This window comes from Agelaius tricolor, unplaced genomic scaffold, assembly GCF_023055355.1.
Source record: "Agelaius tricolor isolate 1412-34295 unplaced genomic scaffold, bAgeTri1.0.p SCAF_18, whole genome shotgun sequence".
Taxonomy (NCBI): domain Eukaryota; kingdom Metazoa; phylum Chordata; class Aves; order Passeriformes; family Icteridae; genus Agelaius; species Agelaius tricolor.
Genome location: NW_027269278.1, coordinates 1,752,808 through 1,779,691, shown reverse-complemented (window position 1 = coordinate 1,779,691; position 26,884 = coordinate 1,752,808). Strand labels below are relative to the sequence as shown.

At 55.7% G+C, this 26,884-nt stretch overlaps 1 protein-coding gene across 2 annotated transcripts in view; it reads left to right on the top strand.

Annotated features, from left to right (window-relative positions):
• SIL1 (SIL1 nucleotide exchange factor) overlaps positions 1 to 26,884 on the top strand; it is a 231,545-nt gene that overhangs the window by 44,005 nt on the left and 160,656 nt on the right. For both annotated transcript variants that reach the window (XM_071442991.1, XM_071442993.1), the window contains exon 4: positions 5,498 to 5,618. In XM_071442991.1, the coding sequence (XP_071299092.1) occupies positions 5,498 to 5,618 (121 nt within the window). The remainder of the gene's footprint in view (positions 1 to 5,497; positions 5,619 to 26,884) is intronic.

The window sequence follows — 26,884 nt, the reverse complement described above, 5'->3', positions numbered from 1 at the left end:
TGGAACATTCACATATTGATTCCAAATTCCTTTGTTGCCTGTACTAGAAAGAAAGTCCCTTTCTCTCACTCCCTGCGTGGAGAGAAACAAAGAGTAAAGGAAGGTAGATGTTATCTGAGGCTTGCTCACACACCGAGGTAATTTTTGAGAGCTGCAGAGCCACTTACTGACTCATAACTGGGGCTTGTTTTCAAACCCTTGATAGATTTTTGAATTCTCTTACAATGGCAAACAGGATGCTCACTTGGGGACAAGCCAGGGATCTGCCTCAGCGAGCTGGATCACCTTTGTTCTGCTTGCTCCAGCCTTCCCAGGGGACATTCCTCTGCCAAGGGGACCAGGGTGGTGCTGCAGGAGGAGAGTCTCCTGTCCCTCTTGGGCTCCTCTTGATGGGCAGGCAGTCAGTGGTTGTCAGCTTTGTCCAAGGGGTGGGGATGGGATGGGATGGGATGGGATGGGATGGGGAAGCCACTGCCAGGAGTGCAGTGAGTTACTGCACAACCTTGGTGGGAGGTTTGCAGGTCAGTGTGTGATGTACAACTTGCCAGCCTGTAGCTGTTGCAGTGAGTTGGGGCTCAGCCCTGTCCCCATGCTGGAACACAAGCCCACTTGTGGAATGTGGAATGATAAGCTGGAAAGGAGCCCAGGATGAGACCTTTCTCTTTTGGTGAGGAAACACAGCTGGTAATTTGGTTGCTCTAGAAGAAGAGAGATAGGGTTCTTTGGTTATCACTGCGTGCTGCATATTCCACACAGCAGCCCTCTGCTTTTAGTAATGTGGTGCACAACATGCCTGATCCTCCCTCAGTTGTGAGCCTGGTGGAAGCATGTCCTGTTTTTCATTTGTTTATTAATTTATCATCTTGTTTTTAGCCTCTGCAAAGCTTGATATTGGTATAGAGCCTGGGAAACGTGCACAGAGCAGAGTAACAGATAGTTGTGATTTGGTTACAAGGCAATAATTTAAGTGGACAGGTTTAGCTGATAACATAAAGCACACGAGAGAAATCGCTTTGGTTTATAAATGTCAGCAGAGCCCCTGCGAGGGAGCTGCTGCCTGGTGCTGCTGCTCCAGCCAATATATTATAAGGAGATATAAACAGATGTCTGAAAAAATCTGGCTGACCAAGATTAAAAGAATGGGGCTATAAATTAAAGTCTTCCTCGGCGTCTCTTTAAGCATCTTTATGGGCAGAGCGCATCCAAATGAAGGAGTGCCAATGCTCAGAGGGACCCCCGGGTGCTTTGGGCTGCAGAGGCAGCACCCAGGGGTGGGGACAGCTTGTGGGGACAGCAGTGTCAGTCAGAGCTGGCGTGGGAGACCAAAGCCTGTCCTGGTGCTTCTGCAGCTGATAAAGGGATTAAATCAGGAACAGGAATAACACCATCCCTGCAGTGTCGCCACAGGATCAGTGTCTCCTGCTTGGAAAATAAATGCTGTTGCTCTGCTTTGACATTTATTCCCAATAAAGACCTTGTCATTTGTGCAGTGACAAGGGTTTTATCCTCTGGGAGTACTTTACCTGTTGGACACTGTCTTTTTGGCTGCGAGGCAGATGAGTGACTGAGGGGCAGGTGGGTGGCACATCCCTAGCAGAGGCACTGGGAGCTCTGCTTACACCCTGGGGCTTTCTCCTGATCCATCATCCCAAGGCAATGCAATAACACCTATTCAAACTGAGAGCAGGTTCAGATTGGATATTAGGGAGGAATTTTTCCCTGGGAGGATGGGCAGGCCCTGGCACAGGGTGCCCAGAGCAGCTGTGGCTGCTCCCTGGCAGTGCCCAAGGCCAGGCTGGATGGGGCTTGGAGCAGCCTGGGATAGTGTAAGGTGTCCCTGCCATGGCAGGGGGTGGCACTGGATTAGCTTTAAGGTTCCTTTCCACCCAAGCCATTCTGTGATTCTGTGATCTTATTTTTAATTGATTTTAATTTATTTTAGTTGTGGTTAAAAAAATCCCAAGAGTGAGATATTTTTTAATTGGTAAGGGTTCCAAACCAATTGTGGGAGCAGGAGTTTGCTGTGTCCCCCTCCACACTGGAACCCTTCTGGCAGGTTTGTGGAGGGGATTTCACAGCTATTTCCACTCACTGGGTAGTTGATTTAGAGCTGGGAAATTAACTAGAATGGAAACTCTTCTTTCCCTTTATGAGGAGCAAGGGATGAGGTCTGGCAGCTGTAGGATTTGCAGCTCTCAGGGAAGAGGGACGATTCAGTAACGCATCTATGCAGTGCCTACCTGTGGATACACATATTTTATTTGTCTGAGGTGTCAAGGAGAAAAAATGTTACAAAATGGCTTAAATGAAAACGTGGTTTTGTATTTTTTAATTGAGTTTCATTTCCCAAATGCAACTTAATGCAAACAATAAGTAAAAAATTAATTTCTCTCGGGAAAAAGCTATTAACAGAATGGTTCTGTTTTAGCAGCATGTGAAGCTGTGTAATTGCTTACACATGTATTGCTCCAGTGTGTGCTCCCAGTTGTTGAATAGTATCAAATTATAGGAATCAAAGAGAATCAACTATTTTTAAGGGAAATGTCTAGAAGCTACATACTGAAACATGATTAAAATTCAGGATTTCCAGCTTACTTGTGTAAATCAGCAGTTTTAATCACATTATTCAAGCCAACCCAACCTCAAACACACTTTTGACTTCAAAATACCCCAAACTAAATAAGACAGAAGACCTTCTTTGAACAGCTGGAACATTTTTAAGTGTCAGTGTCAATCTTTTTGTTGAAAACAGATATGTTTTTCATGGTTTATTTATTAAAGCAGCATGTTTGTCCTACTGTGCCATGAACCTGGGCTGCTGTGCTGGGTGGGGAGGGGGAATCTCTGGAGGACCAAGAGCTGCTTAAACACATCAGGGCTGCGAGTTTTGCTCTGGGGTTCGGATGCTCCTGGTTAAATCCCATTTAGTGTGCAAAGCAGGAGCAGGAAGGGTTTGTGCCTTGGCTGATGCAACCTCAGGGATTTGGCTGTGCTGGGGGTGCAGCTCATGAGCACCAGGTCTGGGTTTGGTTTCATTTCCTGCTTGCTGATGAGACAGTTGAGTAATGCCATGGTTGACTCTCACAATTAAAAGGGAAATGTTAAGAGAAGTTTTATAGTTATGTTTTACCCCCTTGTGTTGTTATCAGGGGTGCCCTGGGTTTGGGACATTTGGGAGGGTCACTCGTTCCTGTGGCAGCACCTGAGCCCCAATCCAGGTGTCAGGAAGGGATCTCCACCCCTGGACAGGGAAGGAGGAGTCGATGGACAGAACTTTGGGGGGGCTAAAGGGTTAAAAGGTGAAACCTCCATGGTGTGGGTGAGCACATGGTGGGGAAATCCTCTGCTTTTGGTGCTTTAATATTTTCTCTATTCAGCCTGCTGTTGTGTTTTTGATAAGGTTTTAATAAACCTTTTACATTTTTGGAAGTGAGTAGCATTTCTCACACTGAGAATAGAAACAGGAGGGCTGGACCTCCCAGCCCCCCACACTTCTGAAGCCTGCTCCTGTGCTTTCCCTTTGGGTGATTCCCTCAATGGGATTCCATCCACCTCCTTCCTCTCCCCTGGCAGGCTGCTGTGGCTGGATGCAGCTGGAGCTGTGCTGTGCTCTCTGTCAGGGGCCCTTCCCGGCTGTGTGACAGCCCAGAGCTGCCACAGCCATTGCTGGGGCTGTGACCTGGCCTGCCCAGCACTGGTGGCATGGCCAGGAAAGCTTTGGGCTTTGGGGGGAGGCAGCCAGCCGGGCCCTGGCGGTGTCTGTGGAGGAGGGGATCGTCCTCCCGCCTCCCGTTCAGCACGCGATGGCATTTCATCCTACAGAGCCTGGCCTGGAAGGGACCTTAAAGCTCACCTTGTTCCACCTCCCTGCTGTGGGAGGGACATCTCCCACTAGAGCAGGTTAGCACTGGCTGTGTTTTCCTTGCTGGCAGAGCCCTGTCCTGGTGTTGCCCGAGCAAGGGACAGGAGATGTGATGTTGCCCTTTTCATGGAGATCCTACAAACTCCTTTCTGACCAGCACTCCACCACCAGCAAGGGGCACAGATTGGTGATGGCACCAAATTCCTGCAGAGCCCGACTTCTCAGCGTGGGAGGATGCTCCCATAGATAGACAGAGATTAAAAGTCCTGAGTATCACAAATTTAAGGAGCAGGAGGAGGTTGGGATCTGTCCATGGAAAGCATTCCAGTTGTGGAGGAGGCACATGTAGCCTATCCTCCCCTAAAATGGGGAGATAATCACACCTGTCCTCTCACATATCCAACCAATGCAACTTCCAATGGACAGGACTGATGGAGAGAAAGAGAGTCTACCAGAAATGCAAACCTTGTTTTAATAGGAAATCCTCCAAGATGGATTTTCCTGCATTTTCTAAATGCATTTATACCTATTGGATGACTACAGGCTTTGAAATGTTTCTATATGAATTGTGACAAACATCCCAGTCTTACACAGGAAGCATGAGGTCCTTTGATCAGGGAAATGTCTCTTTGGTCTTGAACAGGGAGGGATTGATCCTGTCGTTCCCAAGACCAGAGTTTTTATCTGTGAGTACATGTATTTATTCCACAAAGTAATTACCCTTGCCTTCACTTCCCTTTGGTAGGAGATGCTCCCTGTCTCCTGCAAGCTGTTATGCTATCCCAGGTATCTTTTTAGGTAAAAGAGAGAAAAGAAAGGCTGAATAAGAAATCCTCCTCAGGAGGGAGGAGGGTCAGCAGCTTTGGTCTGTTGGTCCACCTGTGAGCAGCTCTGTGGCTGTTCACCTGCAGCCTTGCTGTCCTGGACAGGCAGAATTCCTGCATTAGGAGAAGAAGAAATGCCATCAAGAGGTAGCAACGAAATATTTTCTCCCCTTCACCCAGTGCTGGGCTGGCCATTGAGATGTGTTTGTGGTGAACTGGTGAAAACCACTCTGAATTTCCTATCTATTCTGCATTTAAAACTGAAGCTTAATGTATTCTGTGTATTTTTGTTGGCAGATAGTAGTGATCATAAATTCCTTTTAATACAGTATTTCCACACCAGCACAGCCTTGATGTGCAGCGTACCTGGTTGTACTCTGCGGGATGCTTTGATTTCCCTTTGGCAGCTGCATTTTATTCTGTCTGCCCCAATCAGCAACAATTCCCTTTTCTCCGTGTAGCCTCCAAATCGACTCCTGGTGTGGAGTTTTAGTGCTCTGCTAGGACCTGGGCCAGAAGGGAGGAAGGAACCAGTATCTGCTGGGCTCAGGGTTCCACCTCCACTGTGGATCAGAGCCAGCCTGGCAGCACAGGGACACCGTTGGTGGTTCAGGGTGGCATTTCTGGGAGGGAAAAGCAGCATTTTAGGGATGCTGCTGGATAGGAGGCAGGTCAGTGGTGGATATCCCACTCCTCACTGTGTGGGATGGGGAGGAGCTGCTCCCAAGGAGGGGCATGTGACTTCAGCTCCAAGTTCCTCCCCAAGCTGGAGCAGTCCAGTGCTCTGAAATAACGTGACTTTTGCTTACAGGTCAGGCTGTTCCTGCAGGATCACACGTGCGGCTGAACCTACAGACAGGAGAGAGAGAAGCCAAACTCCCAGACAGAGAAAATGGGAAAAGTGACATAAAAGAAGACACAAGAAGGAAAAGGTACAGATATATATATATATATATATAAAATATATATATATATAAAATATATATATATAAAGGTACAAGGCTTTGGGTTGGGTGGCCTGTGGGATTCATGCCTTTTAGTAGAGGCCAGGTTCCCCGGTGCACTCAATTCCTGCCTCTTCCTGCGATTTCATTGCTGGGTGAGGAGCTCAGCAGTGCTGAAAGCAGAGGCCAGTCTGTTTGTTCCCTTTGGGATGGCAGTGGAAGTGCCCTGAGTACACTTTCAGAGCACTTCATGGCTTCTCATGCCACGACATCAAAAGTGCTTCCACAGAGCCTGTGGAGTTCTGGCAGAGTCTTTGGGTTGTCCTTGATTTGCAGTGTTTGGGGTGTGATGGTTCTCTCTGCGGTTTTTAGGCCGAGGTACTTCCACGGGGCTGTCTTTTGGACTTTATCTGCTGCAATCTCAACACCTTTTTCCTGTACTGCAGTGATGACATCTTGTACTGCAACGTCCAAGGGGAAAGTGGCATGAGGGATGGGAGGAGGAGGAAAACGTAGAGACATGCAAGGCATTGGGATGGGTGGCCTGTGGGATTCATGCCTTTTAGTAGAGGCCAGGTTCTCTGGTGCACTCTGTTCCTGCCTCTTCCTGAGATTTCCTTGCTGGATGAGGAGCTCAACAGTGCTGAAAGCAGAAGCCTGTCCTTCGTGTTCCCTTTGCGATGGCAGTGGAAGTGCCCTGAGTGCACATTCAGAGGCACCTTCATGGCTTCTCCTGCCACGACACCAAAACTAAATGTGCAAGGTGGCTTCTTTGAATGACATTTAGACCTTTGAAATATCTGCAGCAAGTGGTCTGAAACTGCTTTGCGAGCCTGCTCCTTGGGATCAGCTGTGAGGGGGGGAGGGCTGGCCTGCTCCCAGTGCTGTGTCCCACTGGGAGCAGCCCCACAGGCTCACCTGCAGAGCAGGCACTGCCAGAGGCCCCTGGAGATCTCACCTGCCCTGCACGCAGCTTTGTAAAGGTGCTGTAAACATCAGCTGGTGCTGACTTTCCCCTTGGAAGTCTTGGTTTAGCTCCTATGGGGAATTTGTTTCCTGAAGGGTGTGGGATTTCCCCCTGGCAGCTGTGATGGGGATGCTCGGGGAGTGTGGGGCTTTGGGGGCAGCTGCCCGGGCAGGGGCTGAGCTGGGGGCCCTGTTGGGCCCATGGCCCCCAGCAGCAGCAGCAGCAGCAGCAGCAGCAGCAGCAGGAGGAGGCCCAGGGCCCAAAGCCCCGTGCCCCCTGCCCAGCACAGGCTGCCCTGTCCCTGCAGCTGTCACCCGAGTGGGGCCCAGGGGCCAGTGGCCGCTGCCAGCAGCAGGAATGCGGGCAGGGTGAGGATGCCCTGGCTTGGCTTTTGTCTCTGGAACAATCCGGGCTCAGGGCAGTGCAGAGCAGGCTGGGAAGCAGAGGCCGGAGCCTTTGGAGGCTGCAAGCCTTAAAGATCAGCCCCTGCAGCAGCCCAGATCCAGGTGCCCCAGTTGCCAAGGCTGTGGTGGCCTTCAGAGCGTGCAGGTGGATTTTGCAAGCCTGTGGCCTGCTGCGGGCTCTGGGCCCGGGAGTGCCTGTGGCTCCAGCAGGAAGGGTGGCTGAAGGTTTGCTGCCTGCTTTGGTGGCATGGCTGCAGGGGCCAGTGCTGTGAGAGCCCCCTGTGTGAGAGCTGGAGACAGCTGAGCTCTTGGGGACACCGCTGTGCCCCAGGCCAGGAAGAGCAGCAGTGCCCAGTGCCAGGAGTGGTGTCAGTGGGAGCCCCTGTGCGCAGGGACTCCCAGCACCAGGGTGGCCGTGCCAGGACTCCCAGGGACCTGCAGCCCCGGGAACCCAGAACAAGTGGAACCCACAAGCGTGCAAAGGCTGTCTGTGCCCAAAGGAATGGCAAGGGAAGTCAGGTTTAAAAAGAAACAGTATTTATTTGCCGAAGATCGGCAAATCTAGGATTTATAGAACAGGTTTCTTTGTAACAATCTTTATTGCAACAACAGCAGTGTACAGAACATATTTACATGGGATCCGATGGAATAACAATCTTCAAAACGTATTTACAGAGAACTTTGAACGAACTGAACGTATTTACAAGAAACTTCTAAACTTTCCAACATATTTACAAAGGCGTGGCATGTGTGCCATCATCTGCATCAGTCCTGGAAGAAAGGAAGCAGCAGAGGTGGACTCAGCTGCCAGCCCTGGGCCCAGCAGGGCTGGGAGCTGGGCCGCAGGGGCTGGGACGGGGCTGGCAGGGCTGGCGTGGCCCCAGGCAAGCGCAGGGCAGGCCGGGGCTGGTGCTTGTGCCACCACAATGCAGGCCCCCTGCGGGCACCGTGTCCCTGAGCGGGGCCATCCAGCCCAGCCCCAGCCTGGAGTCAGGGGAGCCCCAGTGTCTGTGGGCAGGGCGTGGGAAGCATCTGCCTGTCTTACTTGTGGGGCTCCATCTTCAGCCAAGGACCATGGGCTCCTCCTCATCCTCTTCATCCACTTCCATGTCCTCGATGTTGTCCTCCTCCTCAACCTCCATCTCTTCGATGTCGTCCTCCTCATCGACTTCCATCTCCTCGACGTTGTCCTCCTCCTCTACTTCCATGTCTTCAACAGGGGAGGAGATGGAAGGAGAGGAGGAGTCCACCTCCATCATCTCTTCCTCATCCAGGCCCAGGTCCACTTCCATGGCCTCCACAGTGTCTCTGGCAGTCTGCAAGGGGCAGCACAATCTCCCAGTGGGCCTCCTGTCCCACACCATCCATTGCCACATGGCTGCAGCCTGCCCAAGCCGCGTGCCCCCTGCCTGGAATGGCACTGTACCTCCAGTGGCACAGCAGCGCTCATCCTGCTGGGATTGGCGCTCCAGAGCAGGCGTCAGGAGAAGCCCAGGCAGCAGCAGCAGCTCAGCGCTGAGGGGCAGAGCGCAGAGCGAATGGCAACTGACCCTCGGCAGCCGGCGGAGTGTCTGCTCTGCTCGTTTCCAGGTCCTGGACGTTCCACCTGGAGCCCTCTGGGAGCTGTGATGTCACAGAAAGTTCAGGGTCGCTGCGCAGTGGGAGATGGGGATGGCAGAATGATCAAATCCTTGAATGGTTTGGCTTGGAAGGGACCCGCAAGATGATCTGGTTGCAAGCTGAGCAACCTCCCAGCACACCAGGTTGCTGCGGCCCCTGTCCCTCCCGGCCTTGGATGTTCCTGGGGATGGGGCATCCACAGCCCCTCTGCCGTGGTCCCTGTGTCAGGGACCAGCACGCGGAGAGTAAAGAACTTCTTGCCATCATCAAATTTCTTGCAACTCTTGCAGTTTGATACCATTCCCCCTTGTCCTGTCAGTTCAGTTCCTTGAGGAGTCTTCTCCCACTTGGCTGTGGGTCAGGCTGTTCCTGCAGGGTCACACGAGTGGCTGAACCTGCAGACAGGAGAGAGAGAAGCCATGTACGCAGCCAGAGAAAATAGGGAATGTGGCATGAGGGATGAGAGAAGGAGGCAAAAGTAGAGACATACAAGGCTTTGGGTTGGGTGGCCTGTGGGATTCATGCCTTTTAGTAGAGGCCAGGTTCCCCGGTGCACTCAATTCCTGCCTCTTCCTGCGATTTCATTGCTGGGTGAGGAGCTCAGCAGTGCTGAAAGCAGAGGCCAGTCTGTTTGTTCCCTTTGGGATGGCAGTGGAAGTGCCCTGAGTACACTTTCAGAGCACTTCATGGCTTCTCATGCCACGACATCAAAAGTGCTTCCACAGAGCCTGTGGAGTTCTGGCAGAGTCTTTGGGTTGTCCTTGATTTGCAGTGTTTGGGGTGTGATGGTTCTCTCTGCGGTTTTTAGGCCGAGGTACTTCCACGGGGCTGTCTTTTGGACTTTATCTGCTGCAATCTCAACACCTTTTTCCTGTACTGCAGCGATGACATCTTGTACTGCAACGTCCAAGATGATTTGAGCTTCTGCAGAAACTAATGAGGCCTTAGCTAGGCTGGCATCATGGTGTAAGGATGCCCTAATGGCGCATGCCTCGGCCGTTTGTGCAATGGGAGGTTTTGGGGAAAGTGGCATGAGGGATGGGAGGAGGAGGAAAACGTAGAGACATGCAAGGCATTGGGATGGGTGGCCTGTGGGATTCGTGCCTTTTAGTAGAGGCCAGGTTCTCTGGTGCACTCTGTTCCTGCCTCTTCCTGAGATTTCCTTGCTGGATGAGGAGCTCAACAGTGCTGAAAGCAGAAGCCTGTCCTTCGTGTTCCCTTTGCGATGGCAGTGGAAGTGCCCTGAGTGCACATTCAGAGGCACCTTCATGGCTTCTCCTGCCACGACACCAAAACTAAATGTGCAAGGTGGCTTCTTTGAATGACATTTAGTCCTTTGAAATATCTGCAGCAAGTGGTCTGAAACTGCTTTGTGAGCCTGCTCCTTGGGATCAGCTGTGAGGGGGGGAGGGCTGGCCTGCTCCCAGTGCTGTGTCCCACTGGGAGCAGCCCCACAGGCTCACCTGCAGAGCAGGCACTGCCAGAGGCCCTGGAGATCTCACCTGCCCTGCACGCAGCTTTGTAAAGGTGCTGTAAACATCAGCTGGTGCTGACTTTCCCCTTGGAAGTCTTGGTTTAGCTCCTATGGGGAATTTGTTTCCTGAAGGGTGTGGGATTTCCCCCTGGCAGCTGTGATGGGGATGCTCGGGGAGTGTGGGGCTTTGGGGGCAGCTGCCCGGGCAGGGGCTGAGCTGGGGGCCCTGTTGGGCCCATGGCCCCCAGCAGCAGCAGCAGCAGCAGCAGCAGCAGCAGCAGCAGCAGCAGCAGCAGCAGCAGCAGCAGGAGGAGGCCCAGGGCCCAAAGCCCCGTGCCCCCTGCCCAGCACAGGCTGCCCTGTCCCTGCAGCTGTCACCCGAGTGGGGCCCAGGGGCCAGTGGCCGCTGCCAGCAGCAGGAATGCGGGCAGGGTGAGGATGCCCTGGCTTGGCTTTTGTGTCTGGAACAATCCGGGCTCAGGGCAGTGCAGAGCAGGCTGGGAAGCAGAGGCCGGAGCCTTTGGAGGCTGCAAGCCTTAAAGATCAGCCCCTGCAGCAGCCCAGATCCAGGTGCCCCAGTTGCCAAGGCTGTGGTGGCCTTCAGAGCGTGCAGGTGGATTTTGCAAGCCTGTGGCCTGCTGCGGGCTCTGGGCCCGGGAGTGCCTGTGGCTCCAGCAGGAAGGGTGGCTGAAGGTTTGCTGCCTGCTTTGGTGGCATGGCTGCAGGGGCCAGTGCTGTGAGAGCCCCCTGTGTGAGAGCTGGAGACAGCTGAGCTCTTGGGGACACCGCTGTGCCCCAGGCCAGGAAGAGCAGCAGTGCCCAGTGCCAGGAGTGGTGTCAGTGGGAGCCCCTGTGCGCAGGGACTCCCAGCACCAGGGTGGCCGTGCCAGGACCCCCAGGGACCTGCAGCCCCGGGAACCCAGAACAAGTGGAACCCACAAGTGTGCAAAGGCTGTCTGTGCCCAAAGGAATGGCAAGGGAAGTCAGGTTTTAAAAGAAACAGTATTTATTTGCCGAAGATCGGCAAATCTAGGATTTATAGAACAGGTTTCTTTGTAACAATCTTTATTGCAACAACAGCAGTGTACAGAACATATTTACATGGGATCCAATGGAATAACAATCTTCAAAACGTATTTACAGAGAACTTTGAACGAACTGAACATATTTACAAGAAACTTCTAAACTTTCCAACATATTTACAAAGGCGTGGCATGTGTGCCATCATCTGCATCAGTCCTGGAAGAAAGGAAGCAGCAGAGGTGGACTCAGCTGCCAGCACTGGGCCCAGCAGGGCTGGGAGCTGGGCCGCAGGGGCTGGGACGGGGCTGGCAGGGCTGGCGTGGCCCCAGGCAAGCGCAGGGCAGGCCGGGGCTGGTGCTTGTGCCACCACAATGCAGGCCCCCCGCGGGCACCGTGTCCCTGAGCGGGGCCATCCAGCCCAGCCCCAGCCTGGAGTCAGGGGAGCCCCAGTGTCTGTGGGCAGGGCGTGGGAAGCATCTGCCTGTCTTACTTGTGGGGCTCCATCTTCAGCCAAGGACCATGGGCTCCTCCTCATCCTTCTCATCAACGTCCATGGGCTCCTCGATGTTGTCCTCCTCCTCAACCTCCATCTCTTCGATGTCGTCCTCCTCATCGACTTCCATCTCCTCGACGTTGTCCTCCTCCTCTACTTCCATGTCTTCAACAGGGGAGGAGATGGAAGGAGAGGAGGAGTCCACCTCCATCATCTCTTCCTCATCCAGGCCCAGGTCCACTTCCATGGCCTCCACAGTGTCTCTGGCAGTCTGCAAGGGGCAGCACAATCTCCCAGTGGGCCTCCTGTCCCACACCATCCATTGCCACATGGCTGCAGCCTGCCCAAGCCGCGTGCCCCCTGCCTGGAATGGCACTGTACCTCCAGTGGCACAGCAGCGCTCATCCTGCTGGGATTGGCGCTCCAGAGCAGGCGTCAGGAGAAGCCCAGGCAGCAGCAGCAGCTCAGCGCTGAGGGGCAGAGCGCAGAGCGAATGGCAACTGACCCTCGGCAGCCGGCGGAGTGTCTGCTCTGCTCGTTTCCAGGTCCTGGACGTTCCACCTGGAGCCCTCTGGGAGCTGTGATGTCACAGAAAGTTCAGGGTCGCTGCGCAGTGGGAGATGGGGATGGCAGAATGATCAAATCCTTGAATGGTTTGGCTTGGAAGGGACCCGCAAGATGATCTGGTTGCAAGCCGAGCAACCTCCCAGCACACCAGGTTGCTGCGGCCCCTGTCCCTCCCGGCCTTGGATGTTCCTGGGGATGGGGCATCCACAGCCCCTCTGCCGTGGTCCCTGTGTCAGGGACCAGCACGCGGAGAGTAAAGAACTTCTTGCCATCATCAAATTTCTTGCAACTCTTGCAGTTTGATACCCTTCCCCCTTGTCCTGTCAGTTCAGTTCCTTGAGGAGTCTTCTCCCACTTGGCTGTGGGTCAGGCTGTTCCTGCAGGGTCACACGAGTGGCTGAACCTGCAGACAGGAGAGAGAGAAGCCATGTACGCAGCCAGAGAAAATAGGGAATGTGGCATGAGGGATGAGAGAAGGAGGCAAAAGTAGAGACATACAAGGCTTTGGGTTGGGTGGCCTGTGGGATTCATGCCTTTTAGTAGAGGCCAGGTTCCCCGGTGCACTCAATTCCTGCCTCTTCCTGCGATTTCATTGCTGGGTGAGGAGCTCAGCAGTGCTGAAAGCAGAGGCCAGTCTGTTTGTTCCCTTTGGGATGGCAGTGGAAGTGCCCTGAGTACACTTTCAGAGCACTTCATGGCTTCTCATGCCACGACATCAAAAGTGCTTCCACAGAGCCTGTGGAGTTCTGGCAGAGTCTTTGGGTTGTCCTTGATTTGCAGTGTTTGGGGTGTGATGGTTCTCTCTGCGGTTTTTAGGCCGAGGTACTTCCACGGGGCTGTCTTTTGGACTTTATCTGCTGCAATCTCAACACCTTTTTCCTGTACTGCAGTGATGACATCTTGTACTGCAACGTCCAAGGGGAAAGTGGCATGAGGGATGGGAGGAGGAGGAAAACGTAGAGACATGCAAGGCATTGGGATGGGTGGCCTGTGGGATTCATGCCTTTTAGTAGAGGCCAGGTTCTCTGGTGCACTCTGTTCCTGCCTCTTCCTGAGATTTCCTTGCTGGATGAGGAGCTCAACAGTGCTGAAAGCAGAAGCCTGTCCTTCGTGTTCCCTTTGCGATGGCAGTGGAAGTGCCCTGAGTGCACATTCAGAGGCACCTTCATGGCTTCTCCTGCCACGACACCAAAACTAAATGTGCAAGGTGGCTTCTTTGAATGACATTTAGACCTTTGAAATATCTGCAGCAAGTGGTCTGAAACTGCTTTGCGAGCCTGCTCCTTGGGATCAGCTGTGAGGGGGGGAGGGCTGGCCTGCTCCCAGTGCTGTGTCCCACTGGGAGCAGCCCCACAGGCTCACCTGCAGAGCAGGCACTGCCAGAGGCCCCTGGAGATCTCACCTGCCCTGCACGCAGCTTTGTAAAGGTGCTGTAAACATCAGCTGGTGCTGACTTTCCCCTTGGAAGTCTTGGTTTAGCTCCTATGGGGAATTTGTTTCCTGAAGGGTGTGGGATTTCCCCCTGGCAGCTGTGATGGGGATGCTCGGGGAGTGTGGGGCTTTGGGGGCAGCTGCCCGGGCAGGGGCTGAGCTGGGGGCCCTGTTGGGCCCATGGCCCCCAGCAGCAGCAGCAGCAGCAGCAGCAGCAGCAGCAGGAGGAGGCCCAGGGCCCAAAGCCCCGTGCCCCCTGCCCAGCACAGGCTGCCCTGTCCCTGCAGCTGTCACCCGAGTGGGGCCCAGGGGCCAGTGGCCGCTGCCAGCAGCAGGAATGCGGGCAGGGTGAGGATGCCCTGGCTTGGCTTTTGTGTCTGGAACAATCCGGGCTCAGGGCAGTGCAGAGCAGGCTGGGAAGCAGAGGCCGGAGCCTTTGGAGGCTGCAAGCCTTAAAGATCAGCCCCTGCAGCAGCCCAGATCCAGGTGCCCCAGTTGCCAAGGCTGTGGTGGCCTTCAGAGCGTGCAGGTGGATTTTGCAAGCCTGTGGCCTGCTGCGGGCTCTGGGCCCGGGAGTGCCTGTGGCTCCAGCAGGAAGGGTGGCTGAAGGTTTGCTGCCTGCTTTGGTGGCATGGCTGCAGGGGCCAGTGCTGTGAGAGCCCCCTGTGTGAGAGCTGGAGACAGCTGAGCTCTTGGGGACACCGCTGTGCCCCAGGCCAGGAAGAGCAGCAGTGCCCAGTGCCAGGAGTGGTGTCGGTGGGAGCCCCTGTGCGCAGGGACTCCCAGCACCAGGGTGGCCGTGCCAGGACTCCCAGGGACCTGCAGCCCCGGGAACCCAGAACAAGTGGAACCCACAAGCGTGCAAAGGCTGTCTGTGCCCAAAGGAATGGCAAGGGAAGTCAGGTTTAAAAAGAAACAGTATTTATTTGCCGAAGATCGGCAAATCTAGGATTTATAGAACAGGTTTCTTTGTAACAATCTTTATTGCAACAACAGCAGTGTACAGAACATATTTACATGGGATCCGATGGAATAACAATCTTCAAAACGTATTTACAGAGAACTTTGAACGAACTGAACGTATTTACAAGAAACTTCTAAACTTTCCAACATATTTACAAAGGCGTGGCATGTGTGCCATCATCTGCATCAGTCCTGGAAGAAAGGAAGCAGCAGAGGTGGACTCAGCTGCCAGCACTGGGCCCAGCAGGGCTGGGAGCTGGGCCGCAGGGGCTGGGACGGGGCTGGCAGGGCTGGCGTGGCCCCAGGCAAGCGCAGGGCAGGCCGGGGCTGGTGCTTGTGCCACCACAATGCAGGCCCCCTGCGGGCACCGTGTCCCTGAGCGGGGCCATCCAGCCCAGCCCCAGCCTGGAGTCAGGGGAGCCCCAGTGTCTGTGGGCAGGGCGTGGGAAGCATCTGCCTGTCTTACTTGTGGGGCTCCATCTTCAGCCAAGGACCATGGGCTCCTCCTCATCCTCTTCATCCACTTCCATGTCCTCGATGTTGTCCTCCTCCTCAACCTCCATCTCTTCGATGTCGTCCTCCTCATCGACTTCCATCTCCTCGACGTTGTCCTCCTCCTCTACTTCCATGTCTTCAACAGGGGAGGAGATGGAAGGAGAGGAGGAGTCCACCTCCATCATCTCTTCCTCATCCAGGCCCAGGTCCACTTCCATGGCCTCCACAGTGTCTCTGGCAGTCTGCAAGGGGCAGCACAATCTCCCAGTGGGCCTCCTGTCCCACACCATCCATTGCCACATGGCTGCAGCCTGCCCAAGCCGCGTGCCCCCTGCCTGGAATGGCACTGTACCTCCAGTGGCACAGCAGCGCTCATCCTGCTGGGATTGGCGCTCCAGAGCAGGCGTCAGGAGAAGCCCAGGCAGCAGCAGCAGCTCAGCGCTGAGGGGCAGAGCGCAGAGCGAATGGCAACTGACCCTCGGCAGCCGGCGGAGTGTCTGCTCTGCTCGTTTCCAGGTCCTGGACGTTCCACCTGGAGCCCTCTGGGAGCTGTGATGTCACAGAAAGTTCAGGGTCGCTGCGCAGTGGGAGATGGGGATGGCAGAATGATCAAATCCCTGAATGGTTTGGCTTAAAAGGGACGCGCAAGATGATCTGGTTGCAAGCTGAGCAACCTCCCAGCACACCAGGTTGCTGCGGCCCCTGTCCCTCCCGGCCTTGGATGTTCCTGGGGATGGGGCATCCACAGCCCCTCTGCCGTGGTCCCTGTGTCAGGGACCAGCACGCTGAGAGTAAAGAACTTCTTGCCATCATCAAATTTCTTGCAACTCTTGCAGTTTGATACCATTCCCCCTTGTCCTGTCAGTTCAGTTCCTTGAGGAGTCTTCTCCCACTTGGCTGTGGGTCAGGCTGTTCCTGCAGGGTCACACGAGTGGCTGAACCTGCAGACAGGAGAGAGAGAAGCCAAGTACCCAGCCAGAGAAAATAGGGAATGTGGCATGAGGGATGAGAGAAGGAGGCAAAAGTAGAGACATACAAGGCTTTGGGTTGGGTGGCCTGTGGGATTCATGCCTTTTAGTAGAGGCCAGGTTCCCCGGTGCACTCAATTCCTGCCTCTTCCTGCGATTTCATTGCTGGGTGAGGAGCTCAGCAGTGCTGAAAGCAGAGGCCAGTCTGTTTGTTCCCTTTGGGATGGCAGTGGAAGTGCCCTGAGTACACTTTCAGAGCACTTCATGGCTTCTCATGCCACGACATCAAAAGTGCTTCCACAGAGCCTGTGGAGTTCTGGCAGAGTCTTTGGGTTGTCCTTGATTTGCAGTGTTTGGGGTGTGATGGTTCTCTCTGCGGTTTTTAGGCCGAGGTACTTCCACGGGGCTGTCTTTTGGACTTTATCTGCTGCAATCTCAACACCTTTTTCCTGTACTGCAGTGATGACATCTTGTACTGCAACGTCCAAGGGGAAAGTGGCATGAGGGATGGGAGGAGGAGGAAAACGTAGAGACATGCAAGGCATTGGGATGGGTGGCCTGTGGGATTCATGCCTTTTAGTAGAGGCCAGGTTCTCTGGTGCACTCTGTTCCTGCCTCTTCCTGAGATTTCCTTGCTGGATGAGGAGCTCAACAGTGCTGAAAGCAGAAGCCTGTCCTTCGTGTTCCCTTTGCGATGGCAGTGGAAGTGCCCTGAGTGCACATTCAGAGGCACCTTCATGGCTTCTCCTGCCACGACACCAAAACTAAATGTGCAAGGTGGCTTCTTTGAATGACATTTAGACCTTTGAAATATCTGCAGCAAGTGGTCTGAAACTGCTTTGCGAGCCTGCTCCTTGGGATCAGCTGTGAGGGGGGGAGGGCTGGCCTGCTCCCAGTGCTGTGTCCCACTGGGAGCAGCCCCACAGGCTCACCTGCAGAGCAGGCACTGCCAGAGGCCCCTGGAGATCTCACCTGCCCTGCACGCAGCTTTGTAAAGGTGCTGTAAACATCAGCTGGTGCTGACTTTCCCCTTGGAAGTCTTGGTTTAGCTCCTATGGGGAATTTGTTTCCTGAAGGGTGTGGGATTTCCCCCTGGCAGCTGTGATGGGGATGCTCGGGGAGTGTGGGGCTTTGGGGGCAGCTGCCCGGGCAGGGGCTGAGCTGGGGGCCCTGTTGGGCCCATGGCCCCCAGCAGCAGCAGCAGCAGCAGCAGCAGCAGCAGCAGGAGGAGGCCCAGGGCCCAAAGCCCCGTGCCCCCTGCCCAGCACAGGCTGCCCTGTCCCTGCAGCTGTCACCCGAGTGGGGCCCAGGGGCCAGTGGCCGCTGCCAGCAGCAGGAATGCGGGCAGGGTGAGGATGCCCTGGCTTGGCTTTTGTGTCTGGAACAATCCGGGCTCAGGGCAGTGCAGAGCAGGCTGGGAAGCAGAGGCCGGAGCCTTTGGAGGCTGCAAGCCTTAAAGATCAGCCCCTGCAGCAGCCCAGATCCAGGTGCCCCAGTTGCCAAGGCTGTGGTGGCCTTCAGAGCGTGCAGGTGGATTTTGCAAGCCTGTGGCCTGCTGCGGGCTCTGGGCCCGGGAGTGCCTGTGGCTCCAGCAGGAAGGGTGGCTGAAGGTTTGCTGCCTGCTTTGGTGGCATGGCTGCAGGGGCCAGTGCTGTGAGAGCCCCCTGTGTGAGAGCTGGAGACAGCTGAGCTCTTGGGGACACCGCTGTGCCCCAGGCCAGGAAGAGCAGCAGTGCCCAGTGCCAGGAGTGGTGTCAGTGGGAGCCCCTGTGCGCAGGGACTCCCAGCACCAGGGTGGCCGTGCCAGGACCCCCAGGGACCTGCAGCCCCGGGAACCCGGAACAAGTGGAGGCCACAAGCGTGCAAAGGCTGTCTGTGCCCAAAGGAATGGCAAGGGAAGTCAGGTTTTAAAAGAAACAGTATTTATTTGCCGAAGATCGGCAAATCTAGGATTTATAGAACAGGTTTCTTTGTAACAATCTTTATTGCAACAACAGCAGTGTACAGAACATATTTACATGGGATCCGATGGAATAACAATCTTCAAAACGTATTTACAGAGAACTTTGAACGAACTGAACGTATTTACAAGAAACTTCTAAACTTTCCAACATATTTACAAAGGCGTGGCATGTGTGCCATCATCTGCATCAGTCCTGGAAGAAAGGAAGCAGCAGAGGTGGACTCAGCTGCCAGCACTGGGCCCAGCAGGGCTGGGAGCTGGGCCGCAGGGGCTGGGACGGGGCTGGCAGGGCTGGCGTGGCCCCAGGCAAGCGCAGGGCAGGCCGGGGCTGGTGCTTGTGCCACCACAATGCAGGCCCCCTGCGGGCACCGTGTCCCTGAGCGGGGCCATCCAGCCCAGCCCCAGCCTGGAGTCAGGGGAGCCCCAGTGTCTGTGGGCAGGGCGTGGGAAGCATCTGCCTGTCTTACTTGTGGGGCTCCATCTTCAGCCAAGGACCATGGGCTCCTCCTCATCCTTCTCATCAACGTCCATGGGCTCCTCGATGTTGTCCTCCTCCTCAACCTCCATCTCTTCGATGTCGTCCTCCTCATCGACTTCCATCTCCTCGACGTTGTCCTCCTCCTCTACTTCCATGTCTTCAACAGGGGAGGAGATGGAAGGAGAGGAGGAGTCCACCTCCATCATCTCTTCCTCATCCAGGCCCAGGTCCACTTCCATGGCCTCCACAGTGTCTCTGGCAGTCTGCAAGGGGCAGCACAATCTCCCAGTGGGCCTCCTGTCCCACACCATCCATTGCCACATGGCTGCAGCCTGCCCAAGCCGCGTGCCCCCTGCCTGGAATGGCACTGTACCTCCAGTGGCACAGCAGCGCTCATCCTGCTGGGATTGGCGCTCCAGAGCAGGCGTCAGGAGAAGCCCAGGCAGCAGCAGCAGCTCAGCGCTGAGGGGCAGAGCGCAGAGCGAATGGCAACTGACCCTCGGCAGCCGGCGGAGTGTCTGCTCTGCTCGTTTCCAGGTCCTGGACGTTCCACCTGGAGCCCTCTGGGAGCTGTGATGTCACAGAAAGTTCAGGGTCGCTGCGCAGTGGGAGATGGGGATGGCAGAATGATCAAATCCTTGAATGGTTTGGCTTGGAAGGGACCCGCAAGATGATCTGGTTGCAAGCCGAGCAACCTCCCAGCACACCAGGTTGCTGCGGCCCCTGTCCCTCCCGGCCTTGGATGTTCCTGGGGATGGGGCATCCACAGCCCCTCTGCCGTGGTCCCTGTGTCAGGGACCAGCACGCGGAGAGTAAAGAACTTCTTGCCATCATCAAATTTCTTGCAACTCTTGCAGTTTGATACCATTCCCCCTTGTCCTGTCAGTTCAGTTCCTTGAGGAGTCTTCTCCCACTTGGCTGTGGGTCAGGCTGTTCCTGCAGGGTCACACGAGTGGCTGAACCTGCAGACAGGAGAGAGAGAAGCCATGTACGCAGCCAGAGAAAATAGGGAATGTGGCATGAGGGATGAGAGAAGGAGGCAAAAGTAGAGACATACAAGGCTTTGGGTTGGGTGGCCTGTGGGATTCATGCCTTTTAGTAGAGGCCAGGTTCCCCGGTGCACTCAATTCCTGCCTCTTCCTGCGATTTCATTGCTGGGTGAGGAGCTCAGCAGTGCTGAAAGCAGAGGCCAGTCTGTTTGTTCCCTTTGGGATGGCAGTGGAAGTGCCCTGAGTACACTTTCAGAGCACTTCATGGCTTCTCATGCCACGACATCAAAAGTGCTTCCACAGAGCCTGTGGAGTTCTGGCAGAGTCTTTGGGTTGTCCTTGATTTGCAGTGTTTGGGGTGTGATGGTTCTCTCTGCGGTTTTTAGGCCGAGGTACTTCCACGGGGCTGTCTTTTGGACTTTATCTGCTGCAATCTCAACACCTTTTTCCTGTACTGCAGCGATGACATCTTGTACTGCAACGTCCAAGATGATTTGAGCTTCTGCAGAAACTAATGAGGCCTTAGCTAGGCTGGCATCATGGTGTAAGGATGCCCTAATGGCGCATGCCTCGGCCGTTTGTGCAATGGGAGGTTTTGGGGAAAGTGGCATGAGGGATGGGAGGAGGAGGAAAACGTAGAGACATGCAAGGCATTGGGATGGGTGGCCTGTGGGATTCATGCCTTTGATTAGAGGCCAGGTTCTCTGGTGCACTCTGTTCCTGCCTCTTCCTGAGATTTCCTTGCTGGATGAGGAGCTCAACAGTGCTGAAAGCAGAAGCCTGTCCTTCGTGTTCCCTTTGCGATGGCAGTGGAAGTGCCCTGAGTGCACATTCAGAGGCACCTTCATGGCTTCTCCTGCCACGACACCAAAACTAAATGTGCAAGGTGGCTTCTTTGAATGACATTTAGTCCTTTGAAATATCTGCAGCAAGTGGTCTGAAACTGCTTTGTGAGCCTGCTCCTTGGGATCAGCTGTGAGGGGGGGAGGGCTGGCCTGCTCCCAGTGCTGTGTCCCACTGGGAGCAGCCCCACAGGCTCACCTGCAGAGCAGGCACTGCCAGAGGCCCTGGAGATCTCACCTGCCCTGCACGCAGCTTTGTAAAGGTGCTGTAAACATCAGCTGGTGCTGACTTTCCCCTTGGAAGTCTTGGTTTAGCTCCTATGGGGAATTTGTTTCCTGAAGGGTGTGGGATTTCCCCCTGGCAGCTGTGATGGGGATGCTCGGGGAGTGTGGGGCTTTGGGGGCAGCTGCCCGGGCAGGGGCTGAGCTGGGGGCCCTGTTGGGCCCATGGCCCCCAGCAGCAGCAGCAGCAGCAGCAGCAGCAGCAGCAGCAGCAGCAGCAGCAGCAGCAGCAGGAGGAGGCCCAGGGCCCAAAGCCCCGTGCCCCCTGCCCAGCACAGGCTGCCCTGTCCCTGCAGCTGTCACCCGAGTGGGGCCCAGGGGCCAGTGGCCGCTGCCAGCAGCAGGAATGCGGGCAGGGTGAGGATGCCCTGGCTTGGCTTTTGTCTCTGGAACAATCCGGGCTCAGGGCAGTGCAGAGCAGGCTGGGAAGCAGAGGCCGGAGCCTTTGGAGGCTGCAAGCCTTAAAGATCAGCCCCTGCAGCAGCCCAGATCCAGGTGCCCCAGTTGCCAAGGCTGTGGTGGCCTTCAGAGCGTGCAGGTGGATTTTGCAAGCCTGTGGCCTGCTGCGGGCTCTGGGCCCGGGAGTGCCTGTGGCTCCAGCAGGAAGGGTGGCTGAAGGTTTGCTGCCTGCTTTGGTGGCATGGCTGCAGGGGCCAGTGCTGTGAGAGCCCCCTGTGTGAGAGCTGGAGACAGCTGAGCTCTTGGGGACACCGCTGTGCCCCAGGCCAGGAAGAGCAGCAGTGCCCAGTGCCAGGAGTGGTGTCAGTGGGAGCCCCTGTGCGCAGGGACTCCCAGCACCAGGGTGGCCGTGCCAGGACCCCCAGGGACCTGCAGCCCCGGGAACCCAGAACAAGTGGAACCCACAAGTGTGCAAAGGCTGTCTGTGCCCAAAGGAATGGCAAGGGAAGTCAGGTTTTAAAAGAAACAGTATTTATTTGCCGAAGATCGGCAAATCTAGGATTTATAGAACAGGTTTCTTTGTAACAATCTTTATTGCAACAACAGCAGTGTACAGAACATATTTACATGGGATCCAATGGAATAACAATCTTCAAAACGTATTTACAGAGAACTTTGAACGAACTGAACATATTTACAAGAAACTTCTAAACTTTCCAACATATTTACAAAGGCGTGGCATGTGTGCCATCATCTGCATCAGTCCTGGAAGAAAGGAAGCAGCAGAGGTGGACTCAGCTGCCAGCACTGGGCCCAGCAGGGCTGGGAGCTGGGCCGCAGGGGCTGGGACGGGGCTGGCAGGGCTGGCGTGGCCCCAGGCAAGCGCAGGGCAGGCCGGGGCTGGTGCTTGTGCCACCACAATGCAGGCCCCCCGCGGGCACCGTGTCCCTGAGCGGGGCCATCCAGCCCAGCCCCAGCCTGGAGTCAGGGGAGCCCCAGTGTCTGTGGGCAGGGCGTGGGAAGCATCTGCCTGTCTTACTTGTGGGGCTCCATCTTCAGCCAAGGACCATGGGCTCCTCCTCATCCTCTTCATCCACTTCCATGTCCTCGATGTTGTCCTCCTCCTCAACCTCCATCTCTTCGATGTCGTCCTCCTCATCGACTTCCATCTCCTCGACGTTGTCCTCCTCCTCTACTTCCATGTCTTCAACAGGGGAGGAGATGGAAGGAGAGGAGGAGTCCACCTCCATCATCTCTTCCTCATCCAGGCCCAGGTCCACTTCCATGGCCTCCACAGTGTCTCTGGCAGTCTGCAAGGGGCAGCACAATCTCCCAGTGGGCCTCCTGTCCCACACCATCCATTGCCACATGGCTGCAGCCTGCCCAAGCCGCGTGCCCCCTGCCTGGAATGGCACTGTACCTCCAGTGGCACAGCAGCGCTCATCCTGCTGGGATTGGCGCTCCAGAGCAGGCGTCAGGAGAAGCCCAGGCAGCAGCAGCAGCTCAGCGCTGAGGGGCAGAGCGCAGAGCGAATGGCAACTGACCCTCGGCAGCCGGCGGAGTGTCTGCTCTGCTCGTTTCCAGGTCCTGGACGTTCCACCTGGAGCCCTCTGGGAGCTGTGATGTCACAGAAAGTTCAGGGTCGCTGCGCAGTGGGAGATGGGGATGGCAGAATGATCAAATCCTTGAATGGTTTGGCTTGGAAGGGACCCGCAAGATGATCTGGTTGCAAGCCGAGCAACCTCCCAGCACACCAGGTTGCTGCGGCCCCTGTCCCTCCCGGCCTTGGATGTTCCTGGGGATGGGGCATCCACAGCCCCTCTGCCGTGGTCCCTGTGTCAGGGACCAGCACGCGGAGAGTAAAGAACTTCTTGCCATCATCAAATTTCTTGCAACTCTTGCAGTTTGATACCCTTCCCCCTTGTCCTGTCAGTTCAGTTCCTTGAGGAGTCTTCTCCCACTTGGCTGTGGGTCAGGCTGTTCCTGCAGGGTCACACGAGTGGCTGAACCTGCAGACAGGAGAGAGAGAAGCCATGTACGCAGCCAGAGAAAATAGGGAATGTGGCATGAGGGATGAGAGAAGGAGGCAAAAGTAGAGACATACAAGGCTTTGGGTTGGGTGGCCTGTGGGATTCATGCCTTTTAGTAGAGGCCAGGTTCCCCGGTGCACTCAATTCCTGCCTCTTCCTGCGATTTCATTGCTGGGTGAGGAGCTCAGCAGTGCTGAAAGCAGAGGCCAGTCTGTTTGTTCCCTTTGGGATGGCAGTGGAAGTGCCCTGAGTACACTTTCAGAGCACTTCATGGCTTCTCATGCCACGACATCAAAAGTGCTTCCACAGAGCCTGTGGAGTTCTGGCAGAGTCTTTGGGTTGTCCTTGATTTGCAGTGTTTGGGGTGTGATGGTTCTCTCTGCGGTTTTTAGGCCGAGGTACTTCCACGGGGCTGTCTTTTGGACTTTATCTGCTGCAATCTCAACACCTTTTTCCTGTACTGCAGCGATGACATCTTGTACTGCAACGTCCAAGATGATTTGAGCTTCTGCAGAAACTAATGAGGCCTTAGCTAGGCTGGCATCATGGTGTAAGGATGCCCTAATGGCGCATGCCTCGGCCGTTTGTGCAATGGGAGGTTTTGGGGAAAGTGGCATGAGGGATGGGAGGAGGAGGAAAACGTAGAGACATGCAAGGCATTGGGATGGGTGGCCTGTGGGATTCATGCCTTTGATTAGAGGCCAGGTTCTCTGGTGCACTCTGTTCCTGCCTCTTCCTGAGATTTCCTTGCTGGATGAGGAGCTCAACAGTGCTGAAAGCAGAAGCCTGTCCTTCGTGTTCCCTTTGCGATGGCAGTGGAAGTGCCCTGAGTGCACATTCAGAGGCACCTTCATGGCTTCTCCTGCCACGACACCAAAACTAAATGTGCAAGGTGGCTTCTTTGAATGACATTTAGTCCTTTGAAATATCTGCAGCAAGTGGTCTGAAACTGCTTTGTGAGCCTGCTCCTTGGGATCAGCTGTGAGGGGGGGAGGGCTGGCCTGCTCCCAGTGCTGTGTCCCACTGGGAGCAGCCCCACAGGCTCACCTGCAGAGCAGGCACTGCCAGAGGCCCTGGAGATCTCACCTGCCCTGCACGCAGCTTTGTAAAGGTGCTGTAAACATCAGCTGGTGCTGACTTTCCCCTTGGAAGTCTTGGTTTAGCTCCTATGGGGAATTTGTTTCCTGAAGGGTGTGGGATTTCCCCCTGGCAGCTGTGATGGGGATGCTCGGGGAGTGTGGGGCTTTGGGGGCAGCTGCCCGGGCAGGGGCTGAGCTGGGGGCCCTGTTGGGCCCATGGCCCCCAGCAGCAGCAGCAGCAGCAGCAGCAGCAGCAGGAGGAGGCCCAGGGCCCAAAGCCCCGTGCCCCCTGCCCAGCACAGGCTGCCCTGTCCCTGCAGCTGTCACCCGAGTGGGGCCCAGGGGCCAGTGGCCGCTGCCAGCAGCAGGAATGCGGGCAGGGTGAGGATGCCCTGGCTTGGCTTTTGTCTCTGGAACAATCCGGGCTCAGGGCAGTGCAGAGCAGGCTGGGAAGCAGAGGCCGGAGCCTTTGGAGGCTGCAAGCCTTAAAGATCAGCCCCTGCAGCAGCCCAGATCCAGGTGCCCCAGTTGCCAAGGCTGTGGTGGCCTTCAGAGCGTGCAGGTGGATTTTGCAAGCCTGTGGCCTGCTGCGGGCTCTGGGCCCGGGAGTGCCTGTGGCTCCAGCAGGAAGGGTGGCTGAAGGTTTGCTGCCTGCTTTGGTGGCATGGCTGCAGGGGCCAGTGCTGTGAGAGCCCCCTGTGTGAGAGCTGGAGACAGCTGAGCTCTTGGGGACACCGCTGTGCCCCAGGCCAGGAAGAGCAGCAGTGCCCAGTGCCAGGAGTGGTGTCAGTGGGAGCCCCTGTGCGCAGGGACTCCCAGCACCAGGGTGGCCGTGCCAGGACCCCCAGGGACCTGCAGCCCCGGGAACCCGGAACAAGTGGAAGCCACAAGCGTGCAAAGGCTGTCTGTGCCCAAAGGAATGGCAAGGGAAGTCAGGTTTTAAAAGAAACAGTATTTATTTGCCGAAGATCGGCAAATCTAGGATTTATAGAACAGGTTTCTTTGTAACAATCTTTATTGCAACAACAGCAGTGTACAGAACATATTTACATGGGATCCGATGGAATAACAATCTTCAAAACGTATTTACAGAGAACTTTGAACGAACTGAACGTATTTACAAGAAACTTCTAAACTTTCCAACATATTTACAAAGGCGTGGCATGTGTGCCATCATCTGCATCAGTCCTGGAAGAAAGGAAGCAGCAGAGGTGGACTCAGCTGCCAGCACTGGGCCCAGCAGGGCTGGGAGCTGGGCCGCAGGGGCTGGGACGGGGCTGGCAGGGCTGGCGTGGCCCCAGGCAAGCGCAGGGCAGGCCGGGGCTGGTGCTTGTGCCACCACAATGCAGGCCCCCCGCGGGCACCGTGTCCCTGAGCGGGGCCATCCAGCCCAGCCCCAGCCTGGAGTCAGGGGAGCCCCAGTGTCTGTGGGCAGGGCGTGGGAAGCATCTGCCTGTCTTACTTGTGGGGCTCCATCTTCAGCCAAGGACCATGGGCTCCTCCTCATCCTTCTCATCAACGTCCATGGGCTCCTCGATGTTGTCCTCCTCCTCAACCTCCATCTCTTCGATGTCGTCCTCCTCATCGACTTCCATCTCCTCGACGTTGTCCTCCTCCTCTACTTCCATGTCTTCAACAGGGGAGGAGATGGAAGGAGAGGAGGAGTCCACCTCCATCATCTCTTCCTCATCCAGGCCCAGGTCCACTTCCATGGCCTCCACAGTGTCTCTGGCAGTCTGCAAGGGGCAGCACAATCTCCCAGTGGGCCTCCTGTCCCACACCATCCATTGCCACATGGCTGCAGCCTGCCCAAGCCGCGTGCCCCCTGCCTGGAATGGCACTGTACCTCCAGTGGCACAGCAGCGCTCATCCTGCTGGGATTGGCGCTCCAGAGCAGGCGTCAGGAGAAGCCCAGGCAGCAGCAGCAGCTCAGCGCTGAGGGGCAGAGCGCAGAGCGAATGGCAACTGACCCTCGGCAGCCGGCGGAGTGTCTGCTCTGCTCGTTTCCAGGTCCTGGACGTTCCACCTGGAGCCCTCTGGGAGCTGTGATGTCACAGAAAGTTCAGGGTCGCTGCGCAGTGGGAGATGGGGATGGCAGAATGATCAAATCCTTGAATGGTTTGGCTTGGAAGGGACCCGCAAGATGATCTGGTTGCAAGCCGAGCAACCTCCCAGCACACCAGGTTGCTGCGGCCCCTGTCCCTCCCGGCCTTGGATGTTCCTGGGGATGGGGCATCCACAGCCCCTCTGCCGTGGTCCCTGTGTCAGGGACCAGCACGCGGAGAGTAAAGAACTTCTTGCCATCATCAAATTTCTTGCAACTCTTGCAGTTTGATACCATTCCCCCTTGTCCTGTCAGTTCAGTTCCTTGAGGAGTCTTCTCCCACTTGGCTGTGGGTCAGGCTGTTCCTGCAGGGTCACACGAGTGGCTGAACCTGCAGACAGGAGAGAGAGAAGCCATGTACGCAGCCAGAGAAAATAGGGAATGTGGCATGAGGGATGAGAGAAGGAGGCAAAAGTAGAGACATACAAGGCTTTGGGTTGGGTGGCCTGTGGGATTCATGCCTTTTAGTAGAGGCCAGGTTCCCCGGTGCACTCAATTCCTGCCTCTTCCTGCGATTTCATTGCTGAGTGAGGAGCTCAGCAGTGCTGAAAGCAGAGGCCAGTCTGTTTGTTCCCTTTGCGATGGCAGTGGAAGTGCCCTGAGTACACTTTCAGAGCACTTCATGGCTTCTCATGCCACGACATCAAAAGTGCTTCCACAGAGCCTGTGGAGTTCTGGCAGAG